Below are 16,466 nucleotides of genomic sequence, written 5' to 3'. Positions count from 1 at the left end.
TAAAAAAGATTTTCTGTCTGTCTTCTACTTGTAGCAAACGACGAAGAAAATTTTTATTTTGGGTAAAGATCTGCAATCTATTTATGAGTTTTAAAGTTCCAAGACACAGAAAGATATTGAAATTTAACATCGCAATCAGCATAACTTCTACACTAATCATAATAATGGTTACGTATGTACTGTTACAGTTATCCTACAATTATTTTATAATAAAATTTCCAATCACGCTTAAAGAGCTCAGTTACGATCAAGAAAGCGTTTCCATCAGAAAAGCGCTCAGCAAAAAGAATCGATTGGACACATGAAATATTAGCTGAAACTAGGACGATGTAATTTTTCTCTGATGTATACTCTTTCTGAGCACAATGTACCAGTAATCGAACATGATCTACTTCCGCTAATAGACTTCTTCAACGGTTAGTTAGGTGGTCGATAAAATACGAATTTGACATAGCTTTCCGAAGAAAGGTTTTGACACTTTGTATTTGTTCACGAACAATTTATGTATATCCCATCAGATATGTATTATCATTTGCGAGTCAAACATATGTTTGTTGGATTATAATATAATTTTATGATTTTTTAAATCTGTAAAATAGTAGATTGTAGTCTATGTTTATAAGTTGCTAATTTTAGTTTATGGTGCTTGGATAAAGAGCAGGCATAGATGTAAGTAGTAAGTAGTCGTATTAGAATTAAACTATAATTAAGTTACAGAGATAACTTAATTATAGTTTTATAGTTTTTTTACGTATTAAAAATGGTTCTGTTTTCTTACACCTTTTTCCTTAAGTTACAGAGATAACTTAAGTTACAGAGATAACTTAAGCAAGAAGGTGTAAGAAAACAGAACCATTTCTAATACGTAAAAAACCAATAAAGCTGATAAGTTATTATCATTTGCGAAACGTGGTTCGAAAGCAACAATTAAAATTGGATTCTTCAAGAAGGTAAAAATTTCAGACACTTTCACGGTTCGATAAATGATCATGACAATAGCTATATTAATCTTTACAGTCAATTGTCAATCCGACAAGAAAAATAACAGCGATTTCCTCTTACAAAGTGCACTAGAAAATTAATGGAAAGTATTAATATTCAGAGACACTTTAATAAAAGCGATGTGATGGGAACAATTCATACGAAAATGCATGCCTGATCTTTCTTAACAATCAAAAACTTATCAATCTTTCGAATTACTTCTTTGAGTAAATTCTACGAATTAGCGATTCGATATCAAAACATGTACAACAGTGCTGCACCAAAATATTTATTCGTCTTTGAACTGTGAAATTGCGCGTCAACATCATCCGATTCCATCTTCTGCAGTAGCGTGTAGCATTTATCTGCGTTATTCGATATAATTACACGCTGAAAAATCGCCAGGACAAACGGGCTAGATGAGAAATCATTATGTCAATTACACATATGGCAGAGCGACGGTAATTCAAGACTTCAGATGGGTGAAAGCAACAAGAATCATGAAACCAATCAACGAAAATAAGTATGATGCAAACGTCACACGTGTCGAGACACTGTGAGCATTCATGCGTCGTGCTACAGAAACTTCATAAATTGCTCGGATAACTGCCATCAACGAGCAACAATAACGGTCGTCTGAACAATCATCGGAATTGTCTCAGTTACGTCAAACGTTAAGTTTCGTTTATGCCTCTAGTTTATTATCTCGGTTATTTAACATCAGTTATTTATTATCTCCCCGACCGATAATTATCATCGAGACACTGTCTCGACTGTCAGAAAGCAATTGTCGACTCAGTACTCCAAATCGATACCGTGCAACGCAGATACCGCAAAACCTATTGATCGGCGTTCGCTCCTCCAAGATCGACTCGACTCCACAATTGAATAACAAATCGCTGATGCAGTTTGCCCACAAGATGCAGTTTGCAATTACGCAATAATATTATGACCAGGAGTGCTCATGCGCGCATCGACGAAACCGTCGTTCGATCCAATTCGCATGATTATTGAAAGGTGCTCGAAGACCGTGAAAACATTTATGAGTGATTACCGTGACTGCGGAGTTTAGTGACCGAATTACTACAGCTACAGTGGTGTGAATAATTATAGACTCAAAGTAGCTTTTACATTTTGTTAGCAATATTTAAACAAAAACTTAACAAAACGCCAAATTTACGTATTTCCATATTAGAAATAAAAAATATCATATTTGTATATTTATATTTTCTATTATTTTCAACATGGAAATATGCAAATTTGGCGTTTTGTTAAGCTAAAAAAAATATCATATTTGTATATTTCTATTTTCTATTAAGTTCTCGTTTAGATATCAGTAACAATGTAAAAGTTACTTTCAGTCTATAATTATGCACACATAGTTTGGAAAATGTACTGATTGTCCAATGTAATGGACAGTATTCTCCCCAATGTTGCTAAATGTATATTTGCAATTTGCAAATATCAGTACTTTATAACAGAGTTCGATGTAGCTAGATTTTGATTTAGAAATTGATTGTTTTTAGATAAACTGGACAATTCATGCAAGTGGCTCTACAAACTATGCAGTACTACCTTGCTCCCTAAATAACCATTTGTATCCCCACAATTTTACTGTGCATTCAATTCCGGAGCGAATCCTGTGTCAGCAGTGAATCGTCTGCCAATTAGAACAAACCAATTTCTGTCCCCATCCTCACAGCTTAGAAAACTGCGGTCCGAAAATGTGCAGCAGTCGAAGTACAACTGGGTGTTTAAAATACAGTGGAACTTCGATTCTGCGGACCCATCGGGACCGAAACAGACTAGATAAATCCAGATCCATCGGATAGGCAAGACCTGGGTATAACATAATTTTTAAGTGGAACCTCGTTTAACCGACGTCCGATTATTCTCGGTTTTGATTACCCAGTGTTCGCTTATCTACGATTTTGATTAACCGGATCTCGTAACAGATATAATAGCATTCTTAAATACGAGCAAGCATCTAGCTCTAAAGGCCATGTTAGTTACAGATAACGCACCTTCGCATTCAACAAACGAGAAATTGTGTTCCCGCTTATGCAGCTAATGATGTTAAAGAGAAATTATAAACTATTGCTGATGGTGCATATTCTACAACATGAAGATCTTATAGTTTCATTGAAATCAGTTAACATAAAAGAAAACATTTATATGAGTGCCAATACGTGGCACAAGGCACAGTTGAGTACTATTAAAAAATCATGATTTAACTTATAGAAATATAAAATTTTTAATTCTCAAATATTAAATAAAATTTAGCAATCCGAAGATGAAATAAGCCAGGAAATTATACAACTTGTCCATACACTGTAAGAATGCGAAGAAGTTAACTTAAAAACAATAGCCTACTTATCACCCATAAATAATGTAGGAGAATTACGAGAACTAATAGGAAATGCATATCAAAGAATATACGAGATTCAGGAGAAATACTTGCAAATACGTTGATCAATTATCCATATTCGAATTTTCAGTTATGAAAGAATCTTTGTTGATGCTGATCTGATAAAATCTTGTATTGAAATAACTCCTAATTGTATCGCGATTCTCACACCGAATAATTAAAATCACAGGTAAATAAAACCCTGGTTAATTAAATAAAACCCCGATTAATCAAAAAAAGCGCGGATAATCAGATCTCGATAAAACGAGGTTCCACTGTATATGCAGAATAAAACTGATATAATCGATAAAACCGCATTAATCTATGATAAGATATGAAAGAAACAATGTCGGCCAACGACAGAATTAGACATTATTCGAATAACATTTCGAATAAAATTTGATTCGAGTAATATTGCGAATGAATTCTTCGAATAGAATTTTATTCAAGCAATATTTCAAATAAATTCTACGAACACAATTTTTCAAAATACTTCTCGAATAAAATTTTATCGAAACAGTTTATTCGAAATATTTCTTGGCTAAAATTTTATTCGAATAAATTCTTCAAACAATGCCCAACTCTGACCAATAGTAATTAAGAATAAAAAAACATGAACGCGCTGAGCGTTTTAATGTTCTTACAAGTATTATCGAGAAACTTCTTGTTTTCACCGCACTCGTTGCTAACAGACTCCTTTGCACTTCTGTTCACAATCATTCCGTCATTCACTCATTTTTCAGGCGAACAAGCACCACGCGACGCGAACAAAATCGACCCCCCAAAACGAAACGCGCACTAGCACGGCCCGGGCACGACGACGACCAAAATACGGCTGGGTCGTGGTCGTACATCGAAGGACTAAAAGAGCGACTAGCCGTGCGGCCAGCTCTGTAATCTGGTGTGATTGGCCAAAATTGATTGACAATTGACAAAACGTAGCCGACGCGGGGCTGCGCGGCTAGCCATCGTAATGTGCGCTGTTCCATGCATGCTATCAGTGGTGCACGATTAAATTTACTTTTAATCTTAGAACACAAGGACGGAGTATGATTACAGTGAAAAAAAAGGTGACAAAGGTACATCAATATGATATAATCCGCGCGCAAGGTGGAGGGGTAAGATATAAAGGATAGAACTACATATTCTGTTTAAAACGGGTTACTGTTACCACACCGGCAGTTATTTCATCGACAATCATTTCATCAACACGATTTCACGACACCTAAATTCGTCGACAGTCATTTCATCGACACCAAATTTTTGTCCATAATTTTTACTTGTTATTTTCATTTCATAAAAAAACAGCAAAGCTAATGATACTGTAAATCATTTGCTATATTTATTATTTTATTTGATTCATATTATTAAATAACAAATAAATACATAATATATTATACATTTTATTAACTTTATTAACAGATACATATTAGAGAGAGAGGGGGGGGGCCGGAAAGTAATGTCGTTTCTGCGCACATATTTATCTGTTTGAATTTAATGTAAACAAACGACATAACTTTCCGGTCCCCCTAATATTTAATGCGTAACATAACACGAACACTGATCACTGTACGCAGTAGAGGTCGACGGCATAGATGTAAACATTGTTGGCGAAACTCGGTGCCAGTGAAACAATTGTCGGAGATCTAGATGTGTCGGTGATATGGTTGTCGGTGAGGTGATCGTCGGACATCCAAATGTGTCGGTGAATGAATAAAGTCGGCGAAATGCGGTGTCGATGAAATCGTGTCGAGGAAGAGACACAGTCGGCAAAGCGATTGTTGATGATTTCAACGGGTCCCTTTAAAACAAACCTTGCACGGCATTGACACTTTTTTTCTATCTCCAGAGTTGCCTTCAAACGTTCCGCTCTTTTGGCTATTAAGGCTAATTGAAAATCTTACTATCTTTAAATATAATAAAGAGCAGAAATAATTTAAATGATTCGAAATCATTATTACAGCTTCCATTTTCCTATTTTCCTGCAATATTTTGTTCTTCACTTTGCATTACATGCTCTTGTTTACTTTACTTTATCATCTTTTTATATTATCGCATTATCGTCACCGTAAGGATCTCGTTGTATATAATATTTGTAATTATATTTATAATGGAAAAATTTCCATTTCCGTCAATTGAATAAGTAATTAAAATAGAAATACTGTCAGTGAGAGAAAAACTGTTTTCGATTTAGAACTAAAGTGCTTCGAGTGCAAAAGGATCTCGTTGTATATAATATTTGTAATTATATTTATAATGGAAAAATTTCTATCTCCGTCAATTGAATAAGTAATTAAAATAGAAATACTGTCAGTGAGAAAAACTGTTTTCGATTTAGAACTAAAGTGCTTCGAGTGCAAAAGGATCTCGTTGTATATAATATTTGTAATTATATTTATAATGGAAAAATTTCTATTTCCGTCAATTGAATAAGTAATTAAAATAGAAATACTGTTAGTGAGAGAGAGAGAGAGAGAGAGAGAGAGAGAGAGAGAGAGAGAAAAACTGTTCGATTTAGAACTAAAGTGCTTCGAGTGCAAAAGGTTAATAGTCACCGTCCGAACCGTAACGCGTGACATTGGAAGCCGCGGTTCGAGAAAATACCGTCGAACGGCGAGCAAGCACGAACAACATCGAAGTCGCATTCCCTCGCGAACGCCGGGAACGTCATAACGTGACGATTCATGGCGAGTCGCGAAAACACGGCATCGATACAGAAGTGGTGTTTACGTCACAAATAAACGGGCCTGGCTCGTGACTCATTTCCTCTTTCCCCGTAACTGATTCACAGTACCACCTACAACGATTGACGCACTATGCGGACATCTCGGCCCGACGAATCCCCAGATGACGCTGTTTTCCGTTTAAATGACCGCGCGATTTCCGAACTTCTACTGCGAGGAGATTCTAAACTAGAAGTGTGCGAATACATATGCGTACTCGCGCACTCAAATTTTACGAGCCGAGCTGAACGAAATTGCTCGAGCCAAGTTGATCGTTTGAATATTCCAAGTTACTCGAAATCTACGAACTGTTCGAAATAATGCAAGCTACTCTTGAAGATGCATTCAACGCCTTTAAAGCTTCTTCTCTTTTCTTATTATTCATAAACGATATATCCAATTGCTTCAAGTACAGCCTTTTCTTATTGTTTACGAATGACCCGAAGATATCTCACTGAAGATATTACTCCATTGAATCTCCCCGTAGCGCGATACTTTTACAATCAGACTTACGCAACCTTCAGAGATGGTGCGACGATACAAATTATCTTTTAATGTCTCGAAGTACACTGTAAATAGATTCTCGCTTAAGAACAGTACGTTTAGATATGATCACACTTTGGGCTACGTTAATTTAACTTATTGCACGGATGTTCGAGATCAGGGTGTCCAACTTTTCGACTAATTTGTCTTTTGCAATGCATATATACAAAATATAACAAGTAAGACTTTTCAAGCTTTTGGATTTGTACAAGAGTCTTTAGGCTTTTTTAAGAATGTAAATGCTCTGAGATTACTGTATTCCTCATTCATTCGTCCTATTCTGGAATATACATCTCTAATCCGATCTCCTTGTCAGAGTTATCTATCTAATCAGATTGAAACTGTTCAGCATCACTTTCTACGTTTGACCATCCTACGCAATGGGATGTCCTATACCATTATTTGATGGGAATCACATTGCGCATCAAACCAAGTTTAATCTCTTACCGCTCGAAAGGAGACGCAATATCTTAATACATGACATTATCTTTGCTCACAAGGTATTTACTTAATAGCTTCATTGTCTACCCGAAATTACTGGCTTTATTTTGTTTAAGTTGTTCAGCAACTTCTATTAAATCGAAAATACTTCTTCGACACGAAAACCACCGTACACTTTATGGCGAACAGAATTGTATAAATCACGTCTTCATCAATATGAATACCTATTGCGCTTTATCTACCTGCGAATATGACTCTATAACACTTACTCCTAAGGGTTTTCCTATTTATTGAATAAATAAAAAAAAAATTTCACTCCGAAAATTTTCAAATAACTCGAATATGTTCGAACAGATCTCTAATTTTCTAGTTGCTCGAGAATATTCGAATTACTTGAATTACTCGAATATTTACATTTGTATTGTATGTAGAATTATCAAGCACTATATGAGTGGGTTAGAATTTTAGCGGCGTAAGTCACATTTTCGAAAATGTTGACTTATATCTTAAAATGTAATTTATACATGCCAAAATGTTAAAAGATAAGTGAAATAAATGATAAAGTTACTATAAGTTAACTTAACTGTAAATTATCTTAACAAGAAATTTGGTCAGTAAACAATACATACGTTAGTAAACAATAACACTCCGTGCTTCACACAATAAGGCAATTGTAACTTATGCCACCACAATTTTAACCCACTCATACGACGCTATAATTTAATTAACTTGCTTTATAAACTACAGCATGAGTATTCGAATAGTTTGGATTTTTCAAGTATCGCATTTTTTTGGGCAGTCCATCGATTTCAAGTAGCTCAAAAGATCGAGCATTGCTCGACTCGAAAGATCGATCATTATTCGATTCGAAAATCGAGTACTCGAATAAATCGAATACTCGTTTGCGCCATACGAAACTTGCTTCGACAACGACAGATACCTGTTTCGCTGTCGAACCGGTCCTAGATATCTTCACCGTGTATACATAGATAGGCGCAATCGGTACCGACGCATCAAAAAGTTGCATGACACGGACGTCCCTTGTCGCGATTACTAATCACAATCACGTGACGAACCGTCCACATTCGGTGATATCGATAATCATGCTAACCAACTATGTATATCGAATTCTATAAGCATGTGATAAGAGAAATTCTTATACCGAAGTGAATGAACTCTCTGAATTTCTTTGATCTACGAGCTAGTTTGTAAGGCATATTTTGGAAATCGTCTTTCTTCATTAGTTTTTAAAAGATTTAATTTTTGGAAAGAAGTCGAGTTTCCAAAGAGAATTTATTCTGGTTAAAACGTAAAAGCTACACGAATGATTCTTATGTAGGATCATTCTATGTATGTATACATTCTCTCAAATGCATGAATATATTTCTTAACATATTTCTTAATAACAACATTTAAATATTGTTTCAAGATTGTTTAAAAACAATTTTCTCTGAAATAGTAGAAATTTGATAGCTGCTATTTATAGCTAAATTTTATATAATTTTATGTAACATGTGAACACACACACACACACACACACACACACACACACACACACACACACACACACAGAGAGAGAGAGAGAGAGAGAGAGAGAGAGAGAGAGAGAGAGAGAGAGAGAGAGAGAGAGAGAGAGAGAGAGAGAGAGTGTTATAGTCTGTAATTAGTATAGTATAACGCATCACTTATTCATATAATAGTCAACAGTCTCGCGCAGTGAACACTAGAGTGCTGATTTTAAAAATAATCACTGGCTCGCGAAAATTGGTTGGATCGAAATCACAATTAATAATTAACAGACAGGTAAACATATTAAATTTCAACTGTCTCTTAAACTCTACCGAGACCAAATATTGTTGAAAAAGACACCTGATTTAACTGCAATAAAAAAGTGTTTCACAATTTTGATAGTAATGTAGTAAAAAAGACTTAATGACATTTGTAGAAATATTAAACTAACATTTGAAGCTGTCTAAAACTTTCTAAAGTTCGTTACAATTAAATTGTGTATTTTGAGTATTTATAAAAACTTACTGAAACTATTAAACGAAGAAATATATATTTATTGTAATCCTGTTCCTTACAATGAACACCAAAACTACCATACCAGACAAAACGAATGATTTCTAACTTTGTCTTTCACTATTGAAATTATAGAAACCTTTCTACGAGAAATTTTGCGATAAACTCTGAGTAAATCCAATCTAGTATTAATGTAGAAGACTCTATCTCTCTCTCTCTCTCTCTCTCTCTCTCTCTCTCTCTTTGATTTTGCGGTCTAATTATGACCCACTATGGAATGCGTTTTCGAAATTTTGCAGTCAAGAAATTAATGTGCATACAATGAAAAATAAGAATCGATGGTTGCTTGATTGTACGGTGTATTTCCTAATGACTCGAATTTCTTTAATTAAGAAAAGTCCAATGTGTTCATCGATCGTGAAACGAACAATATCTGCAGCGTTTCTTGGTGCTAACAAACAACAATAATTCATTGAATTAATACGTACACTTTGTTAAGTAACCCTGTCAACAACAGAACAAGTTTCCGGCTTATTATTCCTCGCACAGCAATACCGATCCAAACTATTGTCTCCCACTATTGTCGACGCACATTGTCAGCCATATCGATTCGTTTTCACAGTCCATGGGCACGACATCCACAGAGCAACATTGTTTGAGAAATTGTTTGAAACCGTCAAGGTCAAAACCAATTACGCAGTCGGATAGAACAAATCGATGCTAATAATCCTTAACGCGGGGAATCGTATTAATCACCGAGAGACAAATATATACGTCAATTACGTTTACGTGACCCCAAAGTTGGAATACTTCCTTCCAGAACGCGATTTTAATTTAACACTCTGATGAAAAGCTACAAACATTTGATTTCAAATAATTCGGAATTTTCCAAATACTTTGTATATCAAGAAATTTATGCATTTGTGGTATCCTACAAATATTCTAAATCATTATCCTAAATAGGTGATCTTCATAGGTGATCTTTCAAAATTAAAGCTAATAATTAAGATTTCTTTAATTCCAATGAAAAAAGATTTTTTCACTTTTATGATGACACGATTACGAAGATATAATAACGTTCACAGAAATACAGGACAGACTATTTGCAGCTATATAAAATTTTGTTAATTCAATTTTATTAAATGAAAGCTTTGAATACTAATTTTTCTGCATTTCTGCAGTTTCATAATAACCAGACTGAGAGTCTTTATGCATTTATGATACAAGGTTCTAATATGCAAGGTTTACAAGGTATGCAAGGTTTTAAAATACAAGCGAACCTGCATATTGGTAAAAATAAAATATATTATTATTCTACGTTCAAGGGATTTTCTAGTTGCTGTTAGTAATCTTTTCCTTCTTCAGATTTTAATAAAAGAATTCATGCAAATGAGAATTTACATAAAAGTCCGCAATATAATTAGAGAGATATAATATTTCTTCTAATTATGAAAGAATGTTATATCGAAAATATTATTTTTGACACCATATATTGATCGCTTCTTCCATATTATAAACATCATTCACAAAAGAATCACGATACAGTACAAATTATTTGCGATTAGGTGCAGACTTTTTGTTACGGAGGCTAAATCAGAAATACCTGTTTTCAGTCATCTCGTCGATCCTCAAGATAATAAATTAAATTCCAGAACTCTCCAAAGCAATTAAGCTATGCGAATGAAATCGTCAGCAAACGCCTGCAAACTGTTCGCAATATTATTCTGCAAAGTAAATTCCGCTGCACTTGAAACGAGTTTCTCTGCGTCACTTATTTCCTGCGTTCTTGATTATGCGATTAACAAGCAGACACTTTTTTGCTTTCAGTCGTCTTGGCTCGACGTAAATCCGGACATTTAACAGGAGTTAATGCGCGACCGATTCAATTTTCGTACTTTCAACCGTTCGCGCTACTATTGTTCCTGCTGACTCAGCAGCGCACTCGATTATGTGTATACAATTTTATTTTCGGCCGAACGTGATACAGTTGGTGAAATATGATTTCCGATCGAGTGTAGCAGGCATCGCAGAAACGCAACGGTTCGATGTTAAATACTCCGTAACGAATTAATTCCTGCGAACGACGACGAGCAACAACGCGTGAACTCTAAGAAATTCCCCGAAACTGCGAACTATGTCAACTGTAGCGACACATGTCGTCGATAACTTGCAACACACCCGCATCGTTTGTCTACAATGATATACTTATTTCCATCCTTCTTTTACAAACATGGAAAACGCTCGCGGAGCGCACACATGCACGACCGTAAACAGAAAATAATTGCCCGCTTACGTAAGCCGTAGCTGAGCAAACGTTTCCCACAAAAGCGACTAGAAAAACGGACCGACACGTTCCCCGAACCATTGTTTTACGACAAACAAAAAATAAAGGTCAACATCCCAAGAAAAGCTGATACCACTTATACCACTTATTTTATTTGTTGAGGAGATAAACGTCACCAGAGCTTATTCATTAAAAGACGCAATAGGATAAGAATTCCCTGCGGCAAAAATAGAAATTTCGTTTTCTTGTATCAATTTTTCAATTCTGTTAATACTTTCACTGTTTTCAACTACGTCTAACCATTTTTTGTCACAGGTCCATAAAATCCCCAGTCTAATTATGAGACTGAGATAATTGGAGTGCGTGCAGTATAACCCTGCCATACGCACAAATTGTAAAATTTGTTGCACACTCTGATCTTTGTAGCCTGCTACTTGTAAGTATTTTTAAGATATAGTTGAAGTATTTTTAGAAAATTATGACAATATTTTGAGAGAAAGGTTAATCTTTATCATTCCAAAATCTGAAGGAAAAATAAGCATTTGCAGTAATTCTTGTAAAGAAACATAGACAATCTCAAGTTATATCTTTACCAAGTTACTGTATAACGTATCTCTTCGTCGAAATATGGACAAAATTTCATAAAACATACATACATAAACGCACATGAATCTCGATTTTCATCAATTATTTTGTTAAAGTTAATATAAAACAACAATTTTGTTTCTCGAATTAGGAAATTTCTTGTAATAACAATGAAACAAAAATATTGTTTCGTGTACTTTATAAATGTTATAAATGCGTACATAGTCTAATTACTACTATAAATAATAACGTGCAGAAAATTAATTTTATTATGTTACTATCCAGGTGCCCCACCCTCGAATATCGTTAATGCGAACCTAATTGCGAACAACTGACGACATACAGTGGGCTTTAGAAACTATTTGAATACTACACTTCTGATCGCTTTCCGTTATAAATCACGATCTAAAATCATGAATTTACTGGACATAATTTACCGTGTCGGTCGACGACATTTGTCGCACGATAGGATCAAAAATTGACGTACCATTAAGCACATTAAAACGCCGACTGCCGAGACAGCAGCCATAAAGATCCCACAAAATCTTTTAACAGCATTCACAGCTACAAAGTTCTTTTCGAACACTGAAGCAATGAATTGTTTATTTTATATTATTTGATAAAAATGGCGAAAATATATTTATTCTGATTTTGTAATAATTTTGCTTGAAATGATTCTTTACAATCTCACTAATTTTATATTAAAAACTCTTTAGCCCGTCTTTTCGATGAGTCTTGTTATTCTGGTGCTAAATAACGTACACAAAATTAATTCCGACTTTCCGCGCGTGAAAAAAAAAATCGTTCCAACAAAATTTGCTCCTCTCAGTATTTATATCACTATAAAAATTGCTTTTTAACTCTATAGATGAAGAATTGTGCCATCGACGTACGAACCACGTGGCAGTTCGGTTAAAGTGATAATCGTACGGGTACACCTCCCGATAAAAAGGTAGCACACCATACAGGTATAACTCTATTCAACTTGTGAAATAACACATTACATTGCCTCTTCGACGTATATCGTGTTTAGACCAAATTGCAAACTATTTTGTTATGTGTTAGCACATTTCTTAACCGATCAGCTGTTGCGACCTCATTAAACGCAAAAAGTAAGTGTCGCGAAAAGTAAGCAATGCGGCGATGACTAACAACGCATAATACATCGTTCACGCTGTATACAGTTTTTTCATAATAATTATTTATATTTTTTTATCTGTTTGTTTTATTTCGTCTTGATATTTCAAAATTTACGAATATATTTTAGTTTTCACTAAAATTGCAATTTAAACATCACATTGTAACTACTTTTTACGCATGACGAATATACTCGTCAAAAACAGCTAACTGGTTATCAGTGTGGAACATATTATTTTACAATATTATAGAATGATTGGCAATCTATGTATCAAACAGATCACATACTGTTCTCAGTTCTTCTACAATGATGAATTGTTTGCCATTAGTATATACCGATTTTTCTGCTTGTGTCTACCAACTTTCGATAACGTTCTAATTGTGAGATCTTGTTGGTGAGTCTAAAATTTGCATATTTTCCTATTTGTGATACTTGTCCATAAATTTTGGTATATGGACTCTCGCATTGTCCTATTGAAAACAAACTTTAACTCATAATTTTAGATGCATATTTCTCGATCTATTTTGTAACCATTTAAAATTTTGATATCAGTATTTCTGAAATTTCCGACGTCAAACTAGATCATTATACCTCCATTTCGATTTCAACATCTTAACATCCTCGTTTCCTTTTTCAAATCGTGAAAATAGTGACAAATGTACTTTTCGAAAAATTGCAAACAAGCTTCCCTGTGTACCCTTGTCAACGGTATTATTTTCCTACGATTATTTTCCTAGTTTCAAGTGTTTACATATTGTATACTACGCAATTTCTATTCCAATTTCCATTGCGATCTCTTTTAAACTTGCAACAGGATTCGATGTTCTCCTTAATAATCACATGTTCCTCATGAGACTCATATATATCATCCTTTCTGTATATTCTGTGCATTCTTTCCCACTTCGAGAACATTTCTCAAGAACTTCTAAATCACTTAACGATTACCACTTTCGTAACTTTCGACATGGAAAAATTTGAAAAAAACCGTTCCAAATGTAAAGAATGAAAACATTTGATCTTGAACCACAACCCAGTAAAATCACAATCTTACACAATATTTGGCGTTAACGCGTTAACAACGCGTTTGGGCGAACGAGCAACTCAGCACTGGCAGAGAAGAGCAATTTCAAAAATGCGCTACCTTTTTCTGTCACACGTTCTTCTGTGTAAACCAATTGTAAAGCAATTCAACGAACGGACCAGAAGAAACTGACTGAAAATCGGCAAGTAATACGAAAAACCGTATTCGACAACTGCGATCATGGTAGCTTTACGTAGGATGAGAAAAGTAACAAAAGCAGGCAGAAAATCAGTCCGGCGGGATCCTTTACTTACGCGTCCAGCAAAATAACAGTTTGCACCGGCTTCATGTTCGCACGCAACGTAAATATGTACTACGGGCAGCGGAGCTCGCGGTAAGTAGGCAAGGGAAACGGAGGAAGACGGAAAAAGAAGCCGAAGGCGCGAAGAAAAGAGGGAGCAAGAGAGAAAGACTGCGCTATGGTATGTGACCGGTAAAGAGCGGAGCGACCATATTACTGAAAACTATAGCCGTCCTATATGCGCATCGATATGCACTTAGTTAGGCTCCCGGCAAGGCGGAAAGCTGGGAGACACGAGCAATTCCGAATTCCGATCGAAATTGAGAACTTCGTCGACGCTCGATCATTTGGATCGAGGGTGCGCCCAAACCCAGGTCGTCCTCGATCGAGAACTACTGTCGATCGGCACGGAAAATTCGACCGATTTCAAGAAGGCGCGGGACGAGACTCGAGTGGCAGAAGGAATCGGGTTCCGAGCCGCGATCGTAATTACTCAATCACGTTTGGGCGTCGTGATTCGTCTCGCGTTGTTGGCGCCGTACTCGTCGCGCCCGACGCTCAACCACTGTGTATCAATGATGTCTATATTCGCATCGTTAACGACACCACCGATCGATCTCCGACGCAATCCAGATTCCAACGATGAATATTCAACGCGTTCAGACGAGCAGCCCGATTCGAGCGGGTGCCTGCTAGGTCTCGCGGAAGGTACGACGTCGAGAAAACTGGCCGGTTCCCGTAACTACGTCGGCAGAGCTCGGTCATGTTCGAAGGTGTCTGCATGATTTGCGTTACCGACGATTCTCGAAATACCCGGGGCACCCGGAAACGTATATACACGAGATTATTTCGACTTCTAACGGGAGAGACGCTGCACGGTCGCTCGCACACGCCGATTGTTACGGAAGGTAGAAGAATAGTGGAGCCGGTTACTGTGGGGTGACCAACTCTGCTGTCTGTGCCTTCGTTTTGTTTTCCGGCATAATTATCTTTATATTTATCGAATAATATTAAATTATTACATTTTCTTACTCTTTCAGTTTGTTTCTGTTTGAATAAAAAATATTTGTTATTCTGGTATGTGTTGTTTCTGTTTGAATAAAAATATTTAAAACTTAATTATCTTATTCGATAAATATAGAGATAATTATGACCGGAAACAAACCAAAGCCACAGCAAAATTAGTCACCCCACAGTAACCGGCTTCACTAGAGAATCGTGTAAAACGAAGTTTTCTTTCTGTGATTAGAGTTCGGGGAAATGTTAAGTAATTCTGTATGTTAGGTCACTTCTTATCACGCTTCGTATACAGGCGAATCGCAAAAGCTGGAGCTTCCTAATTGGACTTTGTCTCTATATGTTATATTTCTATCACTGATACTTTTGTAACTCGAAGTTATGTATGAGAAACTATTGATTCTATATCGTCTTTTTTTTTGTTCAACTGTTCCCTACTTCGTATCCCTACTTCTTCGCATATCTATGGAAGCTAATCGCTTTTCGTCAACATATCTAAATGTCACTATCTTTCACACTTTTCATCTTTCACGTTTAAAAAGCTCTGTATGGTGAAATAATTTTAGTTCAAATCCAGAAAGATTATTAAATTACAAAATAATGAAAATATCAAAAGTTGCTGAGCTTTCTACATATAAGATGTAAGAATATCTATAGTAAATATTATACAAATACAAAACGTAACGCCTGCACTTAAGTAGTATTTTATTCGCTGTGGAGGAAGAACTAACGTTATGTGGTAAACAAAAAATATTTATTACAAACGGAGTCATTAAAGCAATATTGGTGCTATTCATGAATATTAAAGAAACTTGAATGTACCACTTCGTTTTATACAATCAAAAAACGAGAATTTCTATACACACCATTTTATCCTGTCTTTATTAGTTTTATAAATATTTTATGAAATAAGTTTCTTATTGTACATATATCTTGAAAGTTGGAAATATTTCAAGGAAACAAGAGATTTTGCAAATTTTATGAATGTGCCTACAAATATGAA

General features: G+C 35.4%; 1 protein-coding gene across 13 annotated transcripts in view; it reads right to left on the bottom strand.

Moving 5' to 3' along the window:
- Positions 1-16,466, bottom strand: part of LOC117223787 (phosphatidylcholine:ceramide cholinephosphotransferase 2) — a 51,499-nt gene that overhangs the window by 30,295 nt on the left and 4,738 nt on the right. Inside the window, exon 1 of one of the 13 annotated variants that reach the window (XM_033476290.2) lies at positions 14,460-14,947. The exons of 9 other annotated variants lie outside the window; for them this stretch is intronic. Coding sequence is in view for 2 of the 4 variants with exons in the window: in XM_033476295.2 (XP_033332186.1) it covers positions 14,460-14,494 (35 nt within the window). In the remaining 2 variants the exon portion in view is untranslated. Of the gene's footprint in view, positions 1-4,032; positions 4,265-10,720; positions 10,956-14,459; positions 14,948-16,466 lie in introns of those variants that run through there. 3 more of the 13 variants (XM_033476295.2, XM_033476296.2, XM_033476298.2) reach the window with 3 other exon arrangements.

The sequence above is a fragment of the Megalopta genalis genome, chromosome 6 (genome assembly GCF_051020955.1).
Source record: "Megalopta genalis isolate 19385.01 chromosome 6, iyMegGena1_principal, whole genome shotgun sequence".
NCBI classification, from domain to species: Eukaryota; Metazoa; Arthropoda; class Insecta; order Hymenoptera; family Halictidae; genus Megalopta; species Megalopta genalis.
Note: the sequence above shows the minus strand (reverse complement) of the source record. Positions and strands in the feature narration are given on the sequence as shown.